Source organism: Canis aureus, chromosome 27 (genome assembly GCF_053574225.1).
Source record: "Canis aureus isolate CA01 chromosome 27, VMU_Caureus_v.1.0, whole genome shotgun sequence".
In the NCBI taxonomy this organism is placed as follows: Eukaryota; Metazoa; Chordata; class Mammalia; order Carnivora; family Canidae; genus Canis; species Canis aureus.
Window position 1 is genome coordinate 27972688 of NC_135637.1, and position 18972 is coordinate 27991659.

The window sequence follows — 18972 nt, forward strand, 5'->3', positions numbered from 1 at the left end:
CGGCTCCGAATGGGAAGATTCTGGGTCCCTGCTGCGTGGCCACGGTGGGGGGTGGGGGGTAGTGTGCACACACCTCAGGGGTCCCATCTGAACCCAGAGGGCCCAACAGAGCAAAAACGGTGAAGTCGCCCCAGCAGTGGCAGATAAATGCTTCGTTTTTATTTGTAGGACGAATGATGTTAGGGACCTGAGTACCAGTCGTAGCCCTCCTACTTAGCTGGTGGCCTCAGATAATTCGCCTGTAAAATGAAATGGCTACCATCTGTCTGGGTGGTTGTTAAAAAGCAGGTTATTAATGAAAAATGCTTAGTTCTATCTATACCTGACACAGATAGATATCGTGGTACCCGCCTAAGTACCACGAACGTACGAAGATTGGGAAGCTTCCTGGAATAAGTAGTTGAAACTTATTCTGGGGCTTAAGATAGAAATTAAATTTAAAATTAAATGGAGTCTTTCCTTGCTTTTCTTTAGGAAGATCGTTGATTTTTCAGTTATTGTTAGCAGCTGCAAAATACTGTAGAAACTTCTTTAAGAAGTTAACTTCTATAATTTTTCAAGTTAACATACATGACTTTAAAAACCAGTATTAAAGGCTTATGATAGAAAACAGCCCCACATCCATTTATAATTTCCATTCCGCTAGCTGTTTCTCCTGATTTTATTCACAAATTGGAAATAAATATCCTTATGGGCGATATTTCCTGATTTTTTTTAGTTTTACACATAAACTGTTGACTGTTATTTGTGGAAGATAAGTGCTTAGCTCGAAGTTTTCCTTCTATAATCTCACCAAAGTAGTTATGTTAATTTGTTATTAAATTGATAAGTGTCCTATAACATTTCACAGCCATACCAAGTCCTGCAGCTGATCTTTCTTGTACATCCCATTATATTTTCTCAAAATTAATAATTGTCTTATTTTCTCATTTGCCTAGTACTCATGCACAGGTCATTACATTCTTTTTCCTGAATATGTCAGCATTTCTCATGCCTAATTTTCTTTCTTTCTTTTTTTTTTTTTTTTTTTTGCAAAATTACTCTAAAAACTGGCCATTTCATCTTTTACCTGGAAATCTTCCTCTGCTCTAATCTGATCTGGTGGCTTTGTACCTGCTATACTCAGTTCTAATCCAGAAACTTCTTTTACATCTATTCTGGGATTTGCTTCTTTTTGTTCTCTTACTTTGAATTAGCTGTTGCCTGGGTTCCTTTTTTTCCCCTTAATTTGCTTCCTTGGTTTTTAGGACACATTTTCCTTTAATAACTACTGCTTCTACTTCCTCCTCCTCCTCTTTTTCTTTAACAGCTTTATTGCAGTATAATTCACATAGAATACAATTCACCAATTGAAAGTGTTCCATGGTTTTTACTATATTCAGTTATACAACCATCATCATAATCAATTTTAGAACATTTTCATCACCCTGAAAACAAGTCATTACTGTTAGAAGTCACTCCCTTTCTTTTCAATCCTTCCAGCCCTAGGCAGCCAGGAATTTACTTCATGACTCTAGATTTATCTGATCTGGACATTTCATATAAGTGGAATCATGATATATGGTCCTTTGTGATTGGCTTCTTTTACTTAGCATGTGCCAGCATGCATCCTTGTTTTATTTTAAAGATTTTATTTATTCTTGAGAGACACAGAGAGAAAGAGAGGCAGAGACATAGGCACAGGGAGAAGCAGGCTCCTTGCAGGAAGCCTGACATGGGACTTGATCCTGGGACTGTGGGATCACGTCAGTGAGCCAAAGGCAGGTGCTCAACCCCTGAGCCACCCAGACGTCCCTGCATCCATGTTTTAACATGTACTAGTACTGCATTTCGTTTTATGGTTGCATGATATTTCATTGTATGGATATAGCATATTTTGCTTGTCCATCCATGTGTTGGTGGACATTTAGGCTTTCCCTTTTTTGCCTGTTATGAATAATGTTGCTGTGAACACATATAAGTTTTTGTGTAGACACTTGTTTTAGATTCTCTTATCTATGTACCTAGGAATGGATCTGCTGGATCAAATGGTAACTCTGTATTTACCTTTTTGAGGAATTGCCAGTTTTCCAAAGTGGCTGCACCATTTTACATTATCACCATAGTGTATGAGGGTTTCACTTTCTCTACATCCTCACCCAAACACATTACTATCTTCGTTTTTTTTTTTTTTTAAGTGTATTTATTGAAGTAATCTCTACATCTAGCATGGGACTTGAACTCATGACCTGGAGATCAAGAGTCACATGCTCCTCTGAGCCAGCTAGGTGCCCCAATCTTTCTTTTTTATTGTAACCATACTAATTATTATCTCATTGGGATTTGATTTGCATTTCTCTGATGGGTAATGATGTTGAATATCTTATATGCTTATTGGCCACTTATGTATTTTGGGGGAGAAATGTCTATTCATGTCCTTTGTCCATTTTTAAATCGGGTTGTCTTTTTATTGGGTAGCAGGAATTTTTAAAAATATAATCTAGATTTGTCACTTAGCAGATTTGCAAATATTTTTTCCCATTCAGTAAGTTGTCTTTTCACTTTCTTGAAGGTGTCCTTTGAAACACAATTGTTTTTAATTTGACAACATCCAGCTTTCTGGTAACTTCTCAAGAACAAGATAGCTTAAGTTTTTTCTCCTTGCATGAGGGAAAAAAGTATTTAATCTCTAACATTTGGCCCCGTGCAGGACATCTCATCTGAGAATTTGCATCTTTCAGTTTTGAGAGACTTTCTTCATTTTTTAAAAAATTTATTTTAGAGAGTGTGTGTGTGCATGTGTGCACATGAACCTGGGGCGGGGCAGAGGGAAAGGGAGAATTTCAAGCAGACTCTGTGCTGAGCTCAGAGCCCAACACAGGGCTTGATCTTATAACCCTTAGATCAAGACCTGAGCTAAAATCAAGAGTCTAACGCCTAACCAGCTGAGCCACCTTGGCGTCCTGTGTTTCATGTTTTTTGTTTGACAGTTGGTTTGTAGTTTATTAAAATCAAGATCCAAAATCAAAGTCCATACATTGCATTTGATTGATCTACATCTTTTTTTTTTTTAAGATTTTATTTATTTATTCATGAGAGACACAGAAAGAGAGGCAGAGGAAGGAGAAGCAGAAGGAGCCCAATGTGGGACTCAATCCCAGGAATCCGGGATCAGGCCCTGAGCCAAAGGCAGATGCTCAACCACTGAGCCACCCAGGCATTCCTGATTGATCTACATCTTAAGTATCTTTTAACATATAAGTTTTCCCCTTTCTTCTTCAGTTTATTTGTTGAAGGAACTGGGTCGTTAGTCCCGTGAAGTTTCGTACATCATTGATTTTGCTGATTGCAGAATCATTTGTTCCCTGTATTTTTTGTAAGTTGGTTCTTAGTTGTAGATGAGGCTTAATGATATTTAGACTCAAGTTCTTGGCAGGAATGCATCACAGACCGTGATACTTCCTCAGATTCCTTTGTTTTGGTCTCTTTCTTGTTGGAGGTCACGTCCAAATGTCTTGTAATTCTTGATTGTTCATTCTTTAGCGTCAGCAGCTGAGAAATTAGTTAAAAGGTCCCAGTATCTGGGCAGCACTTGTAGGTTTAGGAGCTTTTTTTTGGGGGGGGGGGGCAAGCCTGCTTTTTCACTGAGGGAAGTAGAGCACAGAAGTGAGAATCTTGAGAGCTTTTAGTTCTTAGCTTCTTCTGCAAAGATTCTTCCAGTCTCCTGACTGGGAGATAACCAATCTAATTGCCAGAATTCTGAAAGCGGTTTGTGGAGAAGAAGCTGTATACTCTGCCTGGCAGGGTTGTGAGAGAGACCAGGGGCCCCAGCCGCTCACCATATAGACTTCATTCAGTCCTCTCCTTTGTGGCCTATAGCTACAATTCTGGGAGCCATTCCTTGTTCCTTCTAGTTCTGAGCTCTTCTGAGATTCTGTAGGCCTGCTTCTCATTGGTATCCCACTTTGTAGGTATTCCATAGAATCATTATAACAAGACATAAACCCAAGGCAATGACCAATTTATTATAGCAATGTTTAACCAAATATCCTTACTTGAATTATCCTTTAATTTTAATTTACAGAAATAGTCACTAAAGGAGACCTTTATTACTCGGAGTGTGATACCAGAAACACAAGGAGGAAAAATGTTTGATCTCTGTAAGGACTATTTGTTTTGTATGGATTAAGTGTTTTCTGGCGAATTCCTTCTCTGATTGTCATTGAAATATGTGACCTTCAGTATAAAGGGTGGTTTCATTTTTTTAGAATGAATATTTTATTATGAATGCCTCACAATTACTCAACATAGGACAAGTCAACCTTAATAGCTTTCCTCCACCACCTACTTAAATCTTACTTCTTGGGCAGCCCAGGTGGCTCAGCGGTTTAGCGCCGCCTTCAGCCCAGGGTGTGATCCTGGAGACCCTGGATCCAGCCTGCTTCTCCCTCTCCCTGTGTCTCTGCCTCTCTCTGTCCCACATGAATAAATAAATAAAATATTTTTAAAAATTAAATCTTTTTTCTTTTTCTTACTACTTGAATTAGTTTTCAAAGGCTGCTCTGATGAAATAGTGTAAACTTCATGGCTTATAAACAACAGAAATGTATTGTCTTTTAGTCCTGAAAGCTAGAAATCTGACATCAAGATGTCAGCAGGGCTATCCTCATCCTGAAGGCTTTAGAGGAGGGTCTGTTCCATGCATTTCTCTTCTGGTATTGCCAGCAGTCCTTGGTGTTCCTTGGCTTATGGACACATCATTCCAGTTTCTACTTTCGTCATCATGTGTCTGTCTTTACATGGCATTGTCCTTCCTGTGTGTGTCTCATCTCCTCATTTTATAAAGATGCCCATTGTATTGGGTTAAGGGCCCACCTTATTCCAGTGTGGCTTCATCTTAATTACATCTGCAAAGACTATTTCCAAATCAGGTCAATTCATAGGTACCAGAGGTTGGGACTTCAGCATATCTTTTAGGGGGACACAATCTAACCCACAACATTGCTACTCCTTGCACTAAGTAATAAATAAAAATGATGTTACTTTTTTGGTTCATAATGAATATTATGGGTAGAAATTATACCAAATGAAAATGGAAACTATATAAAGTAATTTACTATTGACCAAAAGTGCCTGGAGATTCTTCTAGGTAACATTAACAACCAAAAAAACTAATCTAGGCAAAAAAAAAATCTTGGCCTCTTACTAGTGCCCTTATGAAGGGAAGTTTAAGGTATTAAACTTCCCACTCCTTCCCTAGAGTACCTGGAAGAATGAGCCAATTAGAGCCTTTTGAGTATCATTCTCTCTCCTCCCAGTTTTCTTTCTTATAAAATAACTTTTTAAAAATTCAGTTTAGGGATCCCTAGGTGGCGCAGCGGTTTGGCGCCTGCCTTTGGCCCAGGGCGTGATCCTGGAGAATCAGGATCGAATCCCACGTCGGGCTCCCGGTGCATGGAGCCTGCTTCTCCCTCTGCCTGTGTCTCTGCCTCTCTCTCTCTCTGTGTGTGACTATCATAAATGAATAATAATAAAAAAAAATTAAAAAAAATTCAGAGTGCCATTACTAGAGAGCTCTGTGTGTGACTATCATAAATGAATAATAATAAAAAAATAAAAATAAAAATAAATAAAAATTCTGTTTAAAAAACTTCATAGACTTTCTATGCTCATCTAGTGTTGAATTAAGGAGAGGAGATTAGGAGGTGGCATATAGCTTTTCAGAAATGTGGCTCATGGGGTGCCTGGATGGCTCAGTCAGTTAAGTGTCTGCCTTCAGCGCAGGTCATGATCCCAGGGCCCTGGGATGAACCCTACGTCATTGGGAAGCCTGCTTCTCCCTCTCCCTCTGCTGCTTCCCCTGCTTGTGCTCTCTCTGTCAAATAAATCAATAAAATGTTTTTAAAAAAATGTGACTCCTAAAAGGCTTCAGATAATTTACTCTCCTTTTCCCTCTTTTTCTTATGGTTTAGAAGGGGAAGATAAAAAACTTTTTGATTCATGAAGAATCTGCTTACTAAGAAGTATATATCAAGCCACTGGCCTAATTTCCATCAAAAAAGAAGGAAGCTGAGAATGCAGAGGAAGGTGGACTCCAGGTAAGTGATAGGACTTAAAATTAAAAAAAAAAAAAAAAAAAAAAGCAGGGGGGCCCTGGGTGGCTGAGTGGTTGAGCATCTCCTGTTGGCTCAGGTTATGATCCTGGAGTCCCAGGATTGAGTCCAGCATCAGGCTCCCTGGAGGGAGCCTGTTTCTCCCTCTGCTTATGTCTGCCTCTCTCTGTGTGTCTCCATGAATAAATAAATAAAATCTTTTAAAAAAAAATAGCTGAAATTGTGGCCCATATAAACCTGTAAACATTTTTGTATAAAAATGATAAATAATAAAAAAGTTTCTTCCTAAATCATGAGTGGTAAGAAAGGAACTTTGGGTAAGATTTTTTTGTTGATATTTTGGGTTTATCATCTAGAGTGCAGAATATAATGCACATTTCATACATCATGTTATGGTTCAAAACCATTTTGAGTGTCTGGAAATATCACTAAACTTATGATTCTGAGCAAGAATGAGGATGATTTTGCTGAAGTTGGAAGTTCTTTTTTTTTTTTGTCCCCTTCCCCCCCACACACAAGTACTTTATTGAATTCAATTGCAGACTGATGTGTATATAAAATGCTGTGAGAGGAGTGACAGCCTCAGGCCATGGGCAGCTGCTAATAGCTTCCATAATGTTTTATGACCTCTGAAATTGCTTAGAAAATTATCAGTGATCCAGTGGCAAAAATAACAGTAAATGTAATGATCAGAAGGAGACCCAAGACCAGGGGCCAGATGTTCAGGCACTTGGCAATGGAGGCACAGTCTTGGGCCCGAATCCTATCACCCACCATCTTTTCTGGTCCTTAGACTTCATGGAATAGATGAATTCTGGGAAGCCCCGTACAAGTTCATGAAGATTTTGTTAAAGAGGGACCAGACTATATGGTTGGGGACTGAAGTCTTGCTGCAGATGTTGATCATGCTGGTAGCCACAGGAGCTGAGCTCTAGGGCACCCTGAGTACAGCCACCTTGTGCTCCTCCTTGAGCATCTCTTAGGTTGTGGAGATGCCGGTGTGGGCACTGGGGAAGAAGGGGTGGGAATTGCAGTTCATTAAACTATTAGATAGAACATGGATTCAGAAAGATGCATAAAATGTACTGCTTACTATATCATTTTGAAACAAACATGTAACCATTACAGGGTAAAGAAATAGTGTATTGTCAACACCTCAGAAGTCCCTTTTTATGTTATTTCCTAATCACTCCTGCTCCTTCCCTAAACCACCATCCTACCTTAATAGTAATCATTTTCTCAAATTTCTTTATAGGTTTACATCTCAGAACAATATAGTTTAGTTTTGCCCCTTTGTCTTTATATAAATGGAATCATATTACATGTATTCTTTTGTATCTTGATTCTTTCTTTTAAGGTTTTAAGATTCCTTTATGTTGTCTGTGGCTGTAGTTCGCTCATTTTCCTGGCTCTGTGATACCATGATATAAGAATATTACACAGTTTATCCATATGCAATATTGTTGATGGGCATTTGGGTGTTTCCAGTTTTTGAATGTGATGAACATCTCATATGCATAGAGTGACACGCAGTGGCTCTCAAGTTTGAGCCTGCAACAGAAAGAGATTGCTGGACTCTGCCATCAGTTTCTGATTCAGTAGATCTCAGTCAGACCCAATGGTTTGTATTTCTAGTAACTTCTAAACTGATGCTGTTGGTTTTGGGATCTCACTCTGATAAGCAGAATTGGTTTCTGGGCCAGAATAGAAGAGAATCTTCAATTTTGCTAGGTAATTGTTTTCTAAATTGGTGTACCAGTTTGTGCTCTGACTGGTCATGTTCGGGTGTCCTTGTTGCCCCACATCTCCCCAATACTGTGCTTCTGTGGTAGGGTTGTGGTCATAGCTCTCTGTGCTTTTTATTTGTATTTCATGATTTCTGTTGTTGTTGAGTACCTGTTTTGGGGCATCTGGATTTTCTTTTTTGAAGCACATATTCAAGTCTTAAACCCACTTTTCTTTTTTTTTTTTTTGTAAATTATTATTTATTTATGATAGTCACACACACAGAGAGAGAGAGAGAGAGAGAGAGAGGGAGGCAGAGACATAGGCAGAGGGAGAAGCAGGCTCCATGCACCGGGAGCCCGACGTGGGATTCGATCCCGGGTCTCTAGGATCGTGCCCTGGACCAAAGGCAGGCGCCAAACTGCTGCGCCACCCAGGGATCCCTAAACCCACTTTTCTATTCAGTTGTGTATTGAATCTTTCCCCCATTTGATATATAGAAATTTTTGTATTTCCAAATATAAATTCTTGGAACGCCTGGGTGCCTCAGAGATTGAGCATCTGCCTTTGGCTCAGGATGTGATCCGTAGTCCTAGGATTGAATCCCACATTGGGCTCCCTCTGCCTACGTCTCTGCCTTTCTCTTTGTGTCTCTCATGAATAAATAAATTTAAAAATCTTTAAAAAAAATACAAATTCTTTCTATATTTTATGTGTTGCAAATATCTTTTCTGTCTTTGTAGCTCACTTTTTTCATTCTGGTATCTTTTAATGAATTATAGTGTTTTAAACTTTAGTAAAAATGATCAGTCTTTTTAAATATATCTAATCTGTCATGTTTTAAGGGATCTTTTCCTTTCCTGGGGTCATGAAGGTATTCCGAATTGCCTTCAGTGTTTATTATTTTACCATTCACGTTTTTTTCTCCAGACCATTTGAAAGTGATTTGTGTGTGTCATGTGAGTTTAACTTTTTTTTTTTTTTTTTTTTTTGCCTCCCATGTGGATATCCAGTTGTGCCAGCACAATTGAAAAGACTTCTCTGCAGTGCCATGTTTATCATTAATCAAAAGTCCATTCAAGCTCAGGTCTGTTTCTGGGCTTTCTACTTTGTGCCTATGGTTGGAATTGTCCTTGCCACAAAATCATGATGTCTTGATTATATAGCTTTATAATAAGTCTGAGATCTAAGTAGGGCTTTTTACCTAGTGCTTTTAAGCACTGTAGAAAAAAGATTTTATTTTGAAGAAATCTCTACACCCAATATGGGGCTCAACTTAATGACCCTGAGATCAAGAGTCACATGCTCTATTAACTGATCCAGCCAGGCACCCCTCATCAAGTACTTTTTAAAAAAATGACTGTAAGCTATTCTTGGTCTTTGCAGTTCTATATAAGCTTCAGAATCAACTTGACAGGCCTTTTTCCCTCCCTACAAAACAAAAACTGTTGGGGTTTTAATTGGGATTACTTTGAAGCTATAGATCAGATTGGAGGAAATAACTATTTTGGTGAGTCCTAAAATTTTCCCTACAGAAATGTTTACAACTTTTTTTTCAGTAAGCCCTTCATCTCGTGTTGACCTTGAACTCACAATCCTAAGAGATCAAAAGTCACATGCTCTACTGACTGAGCCAGCCAGGCACCCCAAATGTTTACAACTTTTTTTAAAGATTTATTTATTTGAAAGAGAGAGAGCATGTGCATGCAAGAAAGCAGGGAGAGAGGAGACAAGCAGACTCCCCACTGTGTGTGGAGCCCTACATAGGACATGATCCCCGGACCCTGAGATCATGACCTGAGTCGATATCAAGAGTTGGGTGCTTAACCGATTGAGCCACCCAGGCACCCATACAACTTTTGTTAGATTTACTCCTGTAGTTGGTGTTTGTGGTTTGAAAATAGTATATAAATATAGTTTTATTTTTGTTGTTAGTCTATAGAAATATATACAGTTGATTCTCGTTATTTGCAGATCCTGAATTTGTGAAGTAACATAATCTCCAAAACTTATTTTATTTATTTATTCATGAGAGACACAGAGAGAGAGAGGCAGAGACACAGGCAGAGGGAGAAGCAGGCTCCATGCAGGGAGGCGGATGTGGGACTCGATCCTGGAGCTCCAGGATCACACCCTGGGCCAAAGGCGGTGCTAAACCGCTAAGCCACCCGGGCTGCCCTCCAAAACTTATTTTAATCCCCAGATCTCTCAGCAATTTCTCGGTGTTCTCAGGGTCATTCTTGGACATGGGTAGAGCCTTACAAGATTTGAGTTGCTCAATAGGCACATTCTCAGCTGAGATGAAACAAGGAGTGTTCTGCCCTCCTTTTTAAAGTTTTTATTGAGGTATGATTGAGGTACAACATTGTTAGTTTCAGGTGTGCAACATAATAATTCCGTATTTGTACATTTGTTCAGGAAATGCTCAGCACAGTAAGTCTAGTTAACTCGCCATACATCGTTACAGAATTTTTTCTTGTGAGATGGGGAAGGGCTAGATATAGATAGGAAGCCAACAACTTCTAGCTGCCTGGTGGATGAAGTTGTAGACTTATCCAAAGGCTTGCACCTTCTTCCTCAGTGACAGAGTCCTTTTTTTTTTTTTTTTTTTTTTTTTTTAATTCATGAGAGACACAGAGGCAGAGACATAGGCAGAGGGAGAAGCAGGCTCCCTGCCAGGATCCTGATGCAGGACTCAATCCCAGGACCCTGGGATCACCACCTGAGCTGAAGGCAGATGCTCATCCACTGAACCACTCAGGTGCCCTGAATTTTTTCTTGTGGTGTGAACTTTTAAGATTTACTCTCCTAGCAACTTTCAAATATGCAATATGGTTATTAACTATCACCATGCTGTACATTTTATCCACATAACTGACTTATTTTATAACTGGCAGATTGTAGCTTTGATTCCCCTCAGGCATTTTGACACCCGCCTTGCCACACCCCACCTGTGGCAATCACCAATCTGTTCTTTTTGTCTGTTATTGAACTTGTTATTTTGTTCTAAGATTCCACTATATATAAAGGAGATCATATGGTATTTGTCTTTTTCTGACCTGATTCATTTAGCACAGTGCTGTCAAGGCCATTCATGTTGCAAATGGCAGGATTTCATTCTTTTTTATGGCTGAATATATATATATACATATATATATATATATATATGTATATATATATATATCACATTTTCTTTATCCATCTGTTAGTAGACACTTAGGTTGTTTCTGTATCTTAGCTATTATAAATAATGCTGCAGTGTACATGGGGGTGTGTATATATCTTTTAGAGTTAGTGGGGTTTTTTTTTTTTCCTTCAGATAAATCCCCAGAAGTGGAATTGTGGATCATATGGTAGGTCTGCTTTTTAATTTTTTGAGGAACCTCCATATTGTTTTCCATGGTGGCTGTACCAGATTGCATCCCCATCAGTAGTGTACAAGGATTCTTTCTCCACATCCTTGCCAACAGTTGTTATTTCTTATGTTTTTGACAGAGTCATTCTCACAGATGTGAGGTGGTATCTCCTTGTGGTTTCAATGTGTGTTTCCCTGGGCATCTTTTCCTGTATCTGTTTACCATTTGTATGTCTTTGGAAACATGTCTATTCAGATTCTCTGCCCATTTTTAAATTGGAGTGTTTGGATTTTTTTTCTTTTTCTTTTTCTTTTTCTTTTTCTTTCTTTCTTTCTTTCTTTTTTTTTTTTTTGCTATTACGTTGTAAGAGTTCTTTATGTAGTTTGGATGTTAACCCCTTATCAGACATATGATTTGAAAATATTTTCTTTCACTCAGTGTATGGCTTTTTCATTTTGTCAATAGTTTCCCTTGCTGTGCAGGAAGCTTTTTAGTTGTAGTCCCATGTGTTAATTTGTGCTTTTGTAGCCTTTGCCTTTGATGTCAAATCTAAAAATTTATCACTGAGACCAATGTCAAGGAGCTTACTATCTGTTTTCTTCTGGGGTTTTATGGTTTCAGGTCTTACATTCAAGTCTTTAATTCCTTTTGAGTTAATTTCTGTGTATGGTGTAAGATAGTGGTCTAGTTTTATTCTTTTGCATGTAGCTGTCTGGTTTTTTCAATATCATTTATGAAGAGACTGTCCTTTCCCCACTGTGGTTTCTTTATCATAATTTTTAAAAGATTTTTGATGAGAGACCCAGAGAGGCGGAGACATTAGGCAGAGGGAGAAGCAGGCTCCCTGTAGGGAGCCCGATGCAGGACTTGATCCCAGGACCCTGGGATCATGATGAGGCAAAGGCAGATGCTTAACCACTGAGCCACCCAGGTGCCCCTCTTTATCATAAATTAATTGACTAAATAAGCATGAGTTTATTTCTGGACTCTCTGTTTCATTTATCTGTGTATCTGTTTTTATACCAATGTCATATGGTTTTGATAACTATAGCTTTGTAATATAGTTTGAAATCAGAACATAGTGTCTGCAGCTTTGTTCTTCTTTCTCAAGATTGCTTTGGCTTGGGATGCCTGGGTGGCTCAGCGGTTGAGCGTCTGCCTTCATGCTCAGGGCGTGATCCTGGGATCCCGGATGGTGTCCCACATAGGGCTCCCTGTGAGGAGCCTGCTTCTCTCTCTCTGCCTGTGTCTCTCATGAATAAATAAATATTTTATTTTATTTTATTTTATTATTTTATTTTATTTTATTTTATTTTATTTTATTTTATTTTATTATTTTTATTTATTTATGATAGTCACACACAGAGAGAGAGAGGCAGAGACATAGGCAGAGGGAGAAGCAGGCTCCGTGCACCGGGAGCCCGACGTGGGATTCGATCCCGGGTCTCCAGGATCGTGCCCTGGGCCAAAGGCAGGTGCCAAACCGCTGCGCCACCCAGGGATCCCAAATCTTTTTTTTTAAAAAAAAAGATTGCTTTGGCTCTTCAGGGTCTTGGTTCAATACATATTTTAGGATTATTTGTTCTGTTTCTGTGAAAAATATGACTGGGATTTTCATAAGGATTGCATTGAATCTGTAGATGGCTCTGGGTGGTATGGATATTTAAACAATATTGATTCTTCTAATCCATGACAAAGAATATTTGAGGTGACCATAGACTATAATACTGGAAGTAACAAGAATTGACTATATGTATATTTTTGATATTGCCTTTGTATCAAATAGTCTTGCTAAAAACTCATACATTTTAGTAATTTACCTGTAAAGTCTTTTGGGTTTTCTACATGTATAATCACATTATATGCAAAATGACAGTTTATTCTCCCATCTCCAGTCTTTACGACTATTTTTTCTCTTTTTTAAAATATTTATTTATTTGAGAGAGAGAGTGCAAGAGAGAGATAACACAAGAGAGGGGAGGGTCAGAGGGAAAAGTAGACTCCCTGCTGAGCAAGGAGCCCTATGTGGGGCAAAATCCTGGGACTCTGGGATTATGACCTGAACGGAAGGCAGGCACTTAACAACTGAACCACCCCGGTGCCCCTAATTTCTCTTTTTTGCTTTACTCTGCGAGCCAGGATCTCTAGTAAAATGTTGTATAGAAGTCGTCCTGTTCATAATCTCAAAGGGGGGCACCTGGGTGGCTCAGTCACTTAAGTGTCTTCCTTTGGCTCAAGTCATGGTCCCAGGGTCCTGGGATGGAGTCCCTCTTCTCCCTCTTCTCTGCCACTTCCCCTACTTGAGCACACTCTCTTTCTGTCAAATAAATAAATCTTAAAAAAAAAAAATCTCAAACGGAGAACCTTAAGTATGGTCTCTGAATAAGTTTTTCTTAGGTATCCCTTATCAGGTTTCTCTTTCTAGTTCAAGACCTTTTTGTCATGAATGGGTATTGAATAGTTTTTAATCTGTCTTTTTTTTTTGTATCTATTGAAATGATTATATGATTTTCTTAATGACTGATATTTCTAATGTTAATCTTCCCTTTTCCTGGAATTAAGTAAACCTCTATCATACTGTCCTTTTTCTATGTTGCTGACTTGAGTTAGCTAATATTTTGTTTAGATTTTTATATATGTATTCATTAGTGATATTGATGTAAATTTTCCCTTCTTAAAATGTCCTTGTTAGGTTTTGTACTAAGGTTATGGCCAGGGCAGCCCCGGGTGGCTCAGCGGTTTAGTGCCACCTTCAGTCCAGGGGGATCCTGGAGACCTGGGATCGAGTCCCACGTTGGGCTTCCTGCACGGAGCCTGCTTCTCCCTCTGCCGGTGTCTCTGCCTCTCTCTCTCTCTCTCTGTTTCTCATGAATAAATGAATAAAATCTAAAAAAAAAAAAAAAATAAGGTATGGCCAGTTTCCCCAAATTACCTGGTTTTATCTAGATCGGGGTGGGTAGTGTTCTTTTTTTCAAAAAGAATTCTGAGGGGGCGCCTGGGTGGTTTAGTTGGTTGAGTGACTCTTAATTTTGGCTCAGCTCATGATCTCAGGGTTGTGAGATCAAGTCTCATGTCAGGCTCCGTGCTGTACATGGAGCCTGCTTGAGAGTCTCTCTGCCCCTCCCCTGTTCTCTTTCTCTCTTTCTCCAATAATAATAATAATTTAAAAATAAAAAAAATTTAAAAGATTTTATTTATTTATTCATGATAGACATAGAGAGAGGCAGAGACACAGGCAGAGGGAGAAGCAGGTTCCATACCGGGAGCACAACGTGGGACTCGATCCCGGGACTCCAGGATTGCACTCCGGGCCAAAGGCAGGCGCAAAACCGCTGAGCCACCCAGGGATCCCATAAAAAAGAATTCTTAAACTAGTTTATGTGAGATTGGCATGAATTTTTCCTTGCACTTTGGTAGATCTTGACAGCAAGACCATCTAGGCCTGGAGATTTTGTTGCAGGAAGGTTTTTATTACTGTTTATTTTTGCTAATGGTTATTTTATACTTGTGTAGTTTTGATAAGTTTGCTTTTCTAGCTGTTTATCCATTTTACTTGTATCTTCAAATTTATTTTTATCATGTTTACAGCATCTTCTTAGGATCTCTAATGATGTGTTTCCCTTTTCCCCCCTAATATTGGTTTTCGGCCTTTACTCTCTCTCCTTGATCAGTTTCATTGACTGTTAATTTTATCTGTTTTTAAAGAACTAACTTTCCTTTTTTTATCTTCTCCATTATGTTTGTTTTCCATTCATGCAAAAAAGAATTAACATTGCAGGCCTGAGACTGTTTTCCTTAGAAAGTCCTGCTTGCAAAGTTGGCTCTTGACTGGTGTCTAGAAACTTAAACTTCGGGAAGGTTCTCATCATTCCCTGCCTCATAAGAGTAGTTAACTGTGCCTGAGCTGTTTGTACAAACAATGTGGTTTATACTGAGCACCTGCTTCATTCTAGGAATCTAAAATTTTGGTGTGTGGTAGGCAGAGGATGCCTGTAGGACCAGCTCCCAGTGAGAACTTTGCCCCCCTGAGTCTCTAATAAGTTTCCCTGATAGACAACACTTCACATGTGTTCACATAATTCAATGCTGGGAGAATTAAGGATACCCTATGTGACTCCCCTGGGAGAAGACTCTTGGAAATATGCACCTAATTTCCAGCAGCCTTTGCCCCATGCCCCTTTTCTCTTTACGGATTTTGGTTTGGGTCCTCTTGCTATAATAAATTTTAGCTGCGAGTACGAGTATATGCTGAGTCCTTTGAGTCCTATCTAATCATCACTGGGGGGGAGTAGTTTTGGATATGGTTGACACACCATTGTGAATGGTAGGTATTTCTATCAGAGATTGAGCTGCTTATTGTCCTTGAAGCATAGTTGGTTTTTTTTTTTTTTTTTTTTTTTTGAAGCATAGTTATTATTAGTCTGAGTCCTTGGGCTTATTTTTTTTAAGATTGTATTTATTTATTCATGAGAAACACATACACAGAGAGAGAGGCAGAGACATAGGCAGAGGGAGAAGCAGGCCCCATGCAGGGAGCCCGACGTGGGACTCGATCCTGGGTCTCCAGGATCAGGCCCTGGGCCGAAGGAGGCACTAAACCGCTGAGCCACCCAGGTGTCCTTATTTGTTTAATTTCACCCGTGTTAAAAGATATTTTAATGCAGAGATAATTTGATTCTCTCCCTTTCCCAATTGCTCCTCAAATTTAAGGTCTTTTAGGGGTGGTGCAGTTAAGAAACCTTATCCTCCAAAGATATCGGCCAACCAGAAGTCTTCTACCCTCTTGGGGATCCGGAGTGAGATACCTAGTGCCAGTCATCCAGTGCAGTGTCATGCCTCGCATGGTTGGACCCGAAAGAACCGGTTACGAGAATTGCGTATCAGGTGAGCTTATAAGTTGTCATCTGCCTGCAGTGGCTTTTCCATTGTTCTCCCTTCTTGGTTAAAATGAGGGGATGATTCTTATTGTCCTTTGTCAATTAGTCAGAGACTTTGATGGCAGAATGTTCAGAAGAAAAGGAGATTTAGGAATCTGCAGACTTATAATCTATCATTCTGTTTTCATTTACATTCTTTAGTTGTGCCCACATGTATAAGCTATAAAGAGTCTTCCAGAAAAAGTCCAAACATAATTCGAGAAAAATTATCATTTCCCAATACTCTTGATTACGTCCATCAAAGGCATTTATTTATTCATTCAACAAAAATGTATCAGGCCTTCTCTTCCTTAGAGCCTCCTTTGGAGGTGGTAGCCATACCATACTTGGTTGTCATCATAGCCTGCCTCTGACCTCTGGTGAAGCCCAAGATCATTACAAAGAGGACCAAGAAATTTATCTGCCACCAGTAAGACCGGTGTGTCAAAATTAAGCACAACTGGCAGAAATCCAGACGCATTGACAGTAGGGTGTGCATAAGATTCAAGAGCCAGATCTTTTTTTTTTTCTTCAAAAGATTTTATTTATTTGAGAGAGAATGAGAGAGAGGGTACAAGCAGGGGCAGCAGTAGAAGGATAAGAAGCAGGCTCCCCACTGAGCAGGGATCCTGATGTGGGGCTTGATCCCAGGACCCCAGGATCATGACCTGAACCGAAGGCAGATGCTTAACTGACTGAGCCACCCAGACGCCCCTCAAGGGCCAGATCTTGATACCCAACATAGGTTGTGGGAGCAACAAGAAGAAAAAACACATGCTGCCCAGAGGTTTCTGGAAGTTCCTAATTCACAGGGTCAAGGAGCTTGAAGTCCTGCAGATGTACAACAAATCCACTATGCAGAGATTGCTCACAATATCTCCTCTAAGAACTGCAAAGCCATGTCGAAAGAGCAGCCCGGTAGGCCATCAGAGTCACCAGTCCTAATGCCAGACTGTGCAGCAAAGAAAATGAATAGTCAGCTTATGTGCATATCATATTTGTGTTAATAAAACCATAAAACTACACAAAAAATTATCAAGTGCTTACTTGGTCAGGTGGTGTGCTCAGTGCTTGAGCATACAAGGTGAATAAGACATTCTTCGTCCATGACCTCATGAAAACTTAAAATCATGTTGGCTTGACAGACTGTTAAGTCACACCAAGAAAGCATGATAAATGCTTTAAGACAAGAGGATGTCGTACTGCAGGCTCACATAGCTAGAACAGCCCCATTAGTGTAGCCAGAGGAACTTCTGGAGGAAGTGGGGTTTAAGTTGAGTCTTAAAGGATAATGTAAGAATAAGCCAGATAAAGGGCATGAGGAAGAAGAATGTTCCAAGCTGAACCTGGAAAAGACAGACCTTGAACTGGCCAGGACAAGCCACCTTTTTTGTGTGTGTACCAGGCACTGTGCTGGGTACTTGGGATACTATAAGACATGGTCCCCGTTCTCAGGGGCTCACAGTACAGAGTGAACAACGGGTCCCCTGTGAGCCTATTGCTGAGGCTTGGTGTCATAACATTATATTACAACAAGAGTGTTGAGGATACAAAGCTACTCACTGTGTTTGGGTTGGGGAAGGTCCAAGAAGGCTTCACATGGGAGCAGGCATTAAAGATGAGCCTTGATGGATGGGTAAGTGGGCATTTGCTAGGTGTTTTAGGCAGTAAGAATAATGTGAATAAAAGCATTATCATGTACTTCCTTTCCCTCAACTCTGAAGTCTTCACTGACAAAAGACTTCATATTGAAAGTATTTTTCAAAAATAATCAACTTGGGGGTACCTGGCTGGCTCAGTCAGTAAAGCATGTGACTCTTTTCTCGGGGTTGTGAGTTGGAGCCCCACAATGGGGATAGAGATTACTTAAAAAAAAATAATAAAAATCATCTGCTTGATCTTGGCTTTATAAATCTGTCCCATCTTATGCTCTATTTGATTCAAGATTAGCTGTAATTCACCTTGTGACTCATGCTAGCATCTCTCGCCCTGGGACCTTAGTTTCCCTATACTGTTCAGAAAATTGTTGACCCAAGTCAAATGGAGTTATAAAATGTGTATATATCCTTTCTTCCCTTCTTTCAGATGCGTGGCCAGAAAGTTCTTATATTTGTGGATTCGAATGACTTTTGGAAGAGTATTTCCCTCTAAAGCCAGGTAGTATTAGCTCACACCACCAAACTTTTCTGAGTTCATTCTAGGTTTTTGTTTTGTATTAAGCCCACGTGTAACCTTCTCCTCCTACCCAGCCTCTAGCAGGCATATGATATAATGGTACTAACACACATTAGTTTGACCGAATGAGTGTATGAAGGAATCATAAGTAAACCAGGATAGCTAAGACCATCTCTGAAAAAAAGTATTTGCCCAAAAGTAAATAATCTCTTTCAGGGCACTGTTGAGACTTGTCACATTGATTTGATCTAGGGCAGAACCTGGGGGGAAAGTTGGTGCTGGCAAGGGGCATGAAATTGTAGTTGAGAGAATGTCCCTGGGCCACAGCTTCACTGTGTTTGAGCCACTGCCCCTTGCTGCGGAGTTTGGCTAAAAGTTCTTCAGCTGCAGCATAGAGAGTATATTGCAAGGGGAGCCAGCAGGCTCAGGGACACATGCATGAGGTAGTGGGGTTGGAGGAATGGTAGGGTCTATTTTAGAGGAGGAATTGGCAGCTATTGAAATGTAAGCTTTTTTTTTTTTTTTTTTTTTTTAATGGCAGTGTTGTGGGTTCTTAACCCCTCTACTCTTCCCTTATTACAACCTTTCTTGTTTCACTTTTCTGACATCGTGGCTTTCCTAATCTGGAACATCATCCAAATCATCCAAATCTTTTCATTCAAAGTCATTTAAGCAAATTTGGCCTGTGGGTGTCCTCTGAAATCTTTT

General features: G+C 39.6%; 1 protein-coding gene across 7 annotated transcripts in view; it reads left to right on the forward strand.

Moving 5' to 3' along the window:
- Positions 1–18972, forward strand: part of SFI1 (SFI1 centrin binding protein) — a 98868-nt gene that overhangs the window by 4629 nt on the left and 75267 nt on the right. For 4 of the 7 annotated variants that reach the window (XM_077874387.1, XM_077874388.1, XM_077874386.1 and 1 more), the window contains 3 exons: positions 5952–6077; positions 15884–16057; positions 18175–18246. In XM_077874387.1, the coding sequence (XP_077730513.1) occupies positions 5980–6077; positions 15884–16057; positions 18175–18246 (344 nt within the window). In that variant the 5' untranslated portion in view covers positions 5952–5979. Of the gene's footprint in view, positions 1–5951; positions 6078–10473; positions 10579–15883; positions 16058–18174; positions 18247–18972 lie in introns of those variants that run through there. The other 3 variants (XM_077874393.1, XM_077874389.1, XM_077874391.1) reach the window with 3 other exon arrangements.